Source organism: Corvus kubaryi, unplaced genomic scaffold, assembly GCF_017639235.1.
Source record: "Corvus kubaryi isolate FWS band 111438036 unplaced genomic scaffold, C.kubaryi_AGA036_p1.0 37189, whole genome shotgun sequence".
NCBI classification, from domain to species: Eukaryota; Metazoa; Chordata; class Aves; order Passeriformes; family Corvidae; genus Corvus; species Corvus kubaryi.
Window position 1 is genome coordinate 550,347 of NW_024581054.1, and position 4,818 is coordinate 555,164.

The 4,818-nt window shown below is 65.9% G+C and overlaps 1 protein-coding gene across 4 annotated transcripts in view; it reads right to left on the reverse strand.

Moving 5' to 3' along the window:
• Nucleotides 1-3,296, reverse strand: part of HSPG2 (heparan sulfate proteoglycan 2) — a 35,271-nt gene extending 31,975 nt beyond the window's left edge. For all 4 annotated transcript variants that reach the window (XM_042022148.1, XM_042022150.1, XM_042022149.1 and 1 more), the window contains exons 1-6: nucleotides 3,002-3,296; nucleotides 2,136-2,219; nucleotides 1,606-1,715; nucleotides 1,462-1,520; nucleotides 864-1,024; nucleotides 524-654 (exon numbers count right to left, since the gene is read on the reverse strand). In XM_042022148.1, coding sequence (XP_041878082.1) covers nucleotides 524-654; nucleotides 864-1,024; nucleotides 1,462-1,520; nucleotides 1,606-1,715; nucleotides 2,136-2,219; nucleotides 3,002-3,281 — 825 coding nt within the window. In that variant the 5' untranslated portion in view covers nucleotides 3,282-3,296. The remainder of the gene's footprint in view (nucleotides 1-523; nucleotides 655-863; nucleotides 1,025-1,461; nucleotides 1,521-1,605; nucleotides 1,716-2,135; nucleotides 2,220-3,001) is intronic.
• Between the last annotated feature and the right edge of the window lie 1,522 nt (nucleotides 3,297-4,818).

Sequence of the window (4,818 nt, forward strand, 5' to 3'; positions counted from 1 at the left end):
TGGGGGGATTTAGGGGGGAGTGGGGGTGAAGAGGGAGCGTTTGGGGGGGGTTGGAGGGGAGGGGTGCAAGGGAGGTTTATGGGGGGGTGTAGGGGTAAAATGGGGTGCAGAGGGGTTATAGGAGGGAAAAAGGGGAGTGAGGAGTGTTTATGGGGGCATAGGAATAAAACGGGTGTGGGGGGATTAAAGTGAGAAATGGGGGTGCAGGGGGGTATAGAGGGGTATATGAGGGAAAAGGGGGTGTGGGAAGTGTTTATGGGGTGCAGGGGGGGTTGGGGGGAAATGAGGGTGCAGTGGAGTGTAGAGGATATATGGGAAAAAGGGGATGCAGGGAATGTTTATGGGGCTGTGGGGTAAAAAGGGCACGGCGGTTAAAGGGGAAAGTGGGGATGCAGAAGGAGAGGACAGGAGGGTTATAGGCAGAAAAGGGGGTGTAGAAGGGGAGTGACGGGGCCATGGGGTGGGGAATGGGGGGCAGGGGGGGCCGGGGGAGGCAGAGGGGGTTCCAGGGGTGCCGAGCTGCCTCACCACATCCCTCCTCATCAGAGGCATCACGGCAATCGGGCCGGCGGTCGCAGCGATATTCCAGGGCCACACAGTCCCCGCTGCCACAGGAGAACTCCCCCACAGTGCAGGCACGTGGCTGGGGGGTCACTGTGGCCAGGAAGGGGACACACGGTCAGGGGGTTACCCAGAAACACCCCCCCACCCCAATTTGGTCGGGGGTTGACACACGCCAGGACGTGAGAGCCAGCAGAGTAATAGGGGTTGGGATGTGGTGCTCTGAGCCCCCCCACCCCAAACCGCTCCAGAGCACCTCAAAACCCCCTCAGGCTCCCCCCCAAGCCCTCCCCTAGGCTCACCGGCTCCCAGGCGGCGGAACTGGAAGCCATGGGGGGAGGTGAGGTAGGAGGCGATGGAGCCGCCGGCCAACAGGTCCCGCAGGACCCCCCCGAGCTGCACCTCGTCCCCATTCCCCTCTGAGCCCACATCCAGCTCCACGAACACGTCCCCATCCAGCTGCCTGGGAGACAAGGGGTCAGCACCCCAAAATAGCCACACTGCACCCCCAAATCAGCCCTGAGCCTCCAAAGTGTCCACATTGCACCCCAAGAAATCCCCATCACCTCCAATCCACCCCATCACCCCCAAAACCTCTCTGCCCTCCCAAAAGCCCCTTGTTCCACCCCAAAACTTAGTCATTGCACCCCAAAATCTCCTCACTGCACCCCAAAAGCCCTTCATTGCATCCCAAAACATCCCTATCACTTCCAACCTTCCCCATCACCTCCAAACATCTCCATCATTCCCAAAACCTCCCTGCACTCCCAAAAGCTCCTTGTTGCACCCCAAAACTTCCCCAGATGACCCCTTGCTCCCCCAGCTCCCTCTGCCCCCCCTGCTCTCCTGACCCTCCAAAACTCTCTGGGCCCCCCAGAGCCCCCCAAACCCCCCACTCACTTGATGAAGACCACACTGACCACCTGCTCCCCGGGCACTTTGTAATACTCTGACTCCAGCTGTTGGGGGGCAGAAAAGGGGGATCAGAGTGGTCCCTTGGGTGCCCTCCACCCCCAGCACCCCCCGACTCCCCCCAGTCCTCACCGTATCCACCACGGCCTCGGAAATCTCCCGAAATTCCTCGGAATCAGGGTCCTCCAGCCGTGAGCTGTAGTCGATGCTGCGGGTGAAGTTCACCAGTGCCCGAAAATAAACTGGGGGTGGGGGGTGTTAGAGTTGGGGGTGGGGAGTCAAAACTGGGGGGTGGCACCTGCACACCCAAAAAATCCCCCCTGTGACCCTCATCCAGCTGTGACCCCCCCATCCAGATGTTCCTCCTGTTTGCCAGCTGTGCCCCCCCGTGTTTGGGATCCCACCCAACAAAGCACAGCAGGAAGAAAAGTGGGAGTGCAGCAAAGGCAGGTCCCCAAAAGCTGTCACTTACTGATTGGGGGGTCGTCCTCGGGCTCGGCCACCACCATGCCCGCGGGCGCGGGGCGGGGCCCGGGCGCTGTCCCCAGGGAGGAGGAGGAGGAAGAGGAAGAGGAGGAGGAGGATGAAGAGCAGACAGAGGTTGAGAGCGGTGCCAGCAGGGACCAGCCCGGGGCCAGGTGCCATCCGCAGTGTCCCCTTACCGGTGGGTGCCAGCCCGCTGTCCGGAGCTGGGGTCACGACTGCCGGTGGCCAGGGGACACCACTGCCGTCCTCCCCGCTGCCATCTGCCATGGACACAGCGTGAGGGTGGCACCGTCCATGGGGACCCCATGTGTGTGGTCACGCACCCAAGGTGACAAACACCCACGGGGACACCCACCCTCGGTGACACCCACCCGGTCATGGTGGCACCCAGTGCCACATTTGCCATCAAACGCCACCAGATCCCAGTGCCATCCATGACAGGGACAATGTGGTGGCACCAGGGGGGCATTCACACGTGTGACACACCCCCATGGTGGCACACACCCATGGTGGCAACCAGCTGGTGACATCTTACTGCCAGATGCCACCAGGTCCTGGTGCCATCTGCTCTGGGGACAACATGGGGGCACCCAGGGCTGTATCTACCCATGGTGACACCCACTCATGGTGACATTCACCCAGGGTGATGCTCACTCAGTGCCACACTGGCACTAGATGGCACCAGGTCCTGGTGCCACCTGCAATGGGGACAGCACAAGTGGCATCCAGAGTGGCACCCACTTATGGTGACACTCACCCAAGGTGGCATTTTCTCACCCAGTGCCACTTTACCACCAGATGCCACCAAGTCCTAGTGCCATCTGCTATGGCCACAACGTGGTGGCACCAGGGTGGCACCCACTCATGGGACACCAACCCACAGCAACACCCATTCAGAGTGACACCCACCCCTGGTGGCACCGACCCACTCAGTGCCACCTTACTACCAGGTCCCAATGCCATTAGCAGCGGGGACTCTGCAAGTGGCACCCAGGGTGGCATCTGGACCCACCCACCCTGGTGCTCCCCGGGGTCCGCTCACCTCCGGAGGCCACCAGGTCCTCGTCATCTGACAGGTGCCGGTAGTAGCGCCGCCCCTGCGTGTCCCCGACGTGATCGGCCACCGTGTCCTCGGGGAAGGCATCGGCCCAGCCGCGGGCGCCGCCGGTGACCTGGGGGATGGGGCCACCATGGGATGGGGCCACCCGCGGGACACGGCCTTGCGGGTGCCCAGCCACGTCACCCCGGGGGGGGGGGGACAGGGGTGGGGGCGCGTGGCTGTGCGGTGGCGTCACCGGGAAGAGGGAGCGGGATGAGCTCATCACACCCTCCGCATTCCTGCACCGACCGGCACCGGCACCGGCACCGAGACCACGGCACCGGGGCCACCAGCACCGGGGCCACCGGCACCGGGACTCGCGTGTGCGGCACGGGGGCGTGTGCCAGGGAGCCGCGGCGTGCACACGCGTGTGCAGCAACACGGGAAGTGTGTGCATACACGTCTACACTGCTCCACGTGTGCACTGGCACGGGGTGTGCTCGGTGACACGGGGACACGTGTGTCCACTGCCACTCGCAGGAAGGGACACGAGGACGCGTGTGCTGTGGGTTCGCACCGCGGTGTGCACGCACGGACACGGGAACAAGCACGCACGGTGACACACGACTGCACCAGGACGTGAGCGTGCACTGCCACACGCGTGGCCTGTCTCGGCAGCGCGCGCGCGCGCTGACACGCCGCCGTGCACGCGCATTTGCACGCTTTGTGCGATGCCCACACCCGGCCGTGCACGCGCGTTTGCACCACCACGCGTGCGCACCACGCGTGCCCCACGGCAGGCGCCCGCAGGTGACAGTGCACACACGCGGGCACCGCCACACCCGCACCCCGACACACGGGTGTGCCCCAGCTGGGTGTGCCCCCGTGCCCGCGGGTCCGTGCACACGCGTGTGCGGCGCCGCGGGTGCCCCCGCCCCGGCCCCGGCAGGAATCCGTCGCAGCAGCACTTTGCTGTGCAAACAAGCGCCGGGGGATTAGGCGAGCGCTGGGGGGGACGGGACACGGGGGGACCCCGGGGAGACAAGGGGGGGACACAGGGGGGCACACGGGGCACGCGGCCGCACGCCCGCACGGATGGGGGGACCCAGCACCCGAAAGGGTCTGGCTGGGGAGGCCCCTCGTGGGTGCCCAGCCCCCTGTGCAGGGGGAAACTGAGGCACTAGGCCGTGTGTGCTGGGGGGGGGCCTCTGCTGCTCCCCACATGTGCACTGATTGTGTGGGTGCTCAGCCCCACATCCCCACACGTGTACCCGGCGTGTGGCTGCTCTGTCGCTGCCCCCACACCCGCACCGAGCCCGCGGGGGCTCAGCCCCTGCTCCCTAGCCCCCGGGTGCCCTGGGATCGCCCCCCACTCGTGCACCGAGCCGCGGGGGCTCAGCCCCGGCGCCGCAGCCCCAGCCCGGCCGGCGGAAGGGCAGCTGCGTGTCGGGCAGTGTCCGAGCAGGCTCGGGGACAATCCCCCTCTCCGGTTACCGGAAGCCTCCCCGCGCCACGGCCCCGCACCCCCGGACGCCTGGGCCCCCCCGGACACCCGGGTCCCCCCCGCTGCCGCCGGGGCACCGCGCCCGGCCGGACGCCACGGCCCCGCCGCCGCTCACATTTTCCACTCCCCGGCCCAAATCCTGCCCCGCACCCTGGGGAAAAGTGGGGGGAGGGGGCCGAGGAAGAGGAGGGTGAGGAAGCACCACCCTGCCCACCTCCCGCTCCCAAACTGCACCCCAGACTGGGGGGACACCTCAGACCCCCCCCTTATTTGGGCGTCCCCAGCCAATTTGGATGTCGTCCCCCCCCAGTCCGGA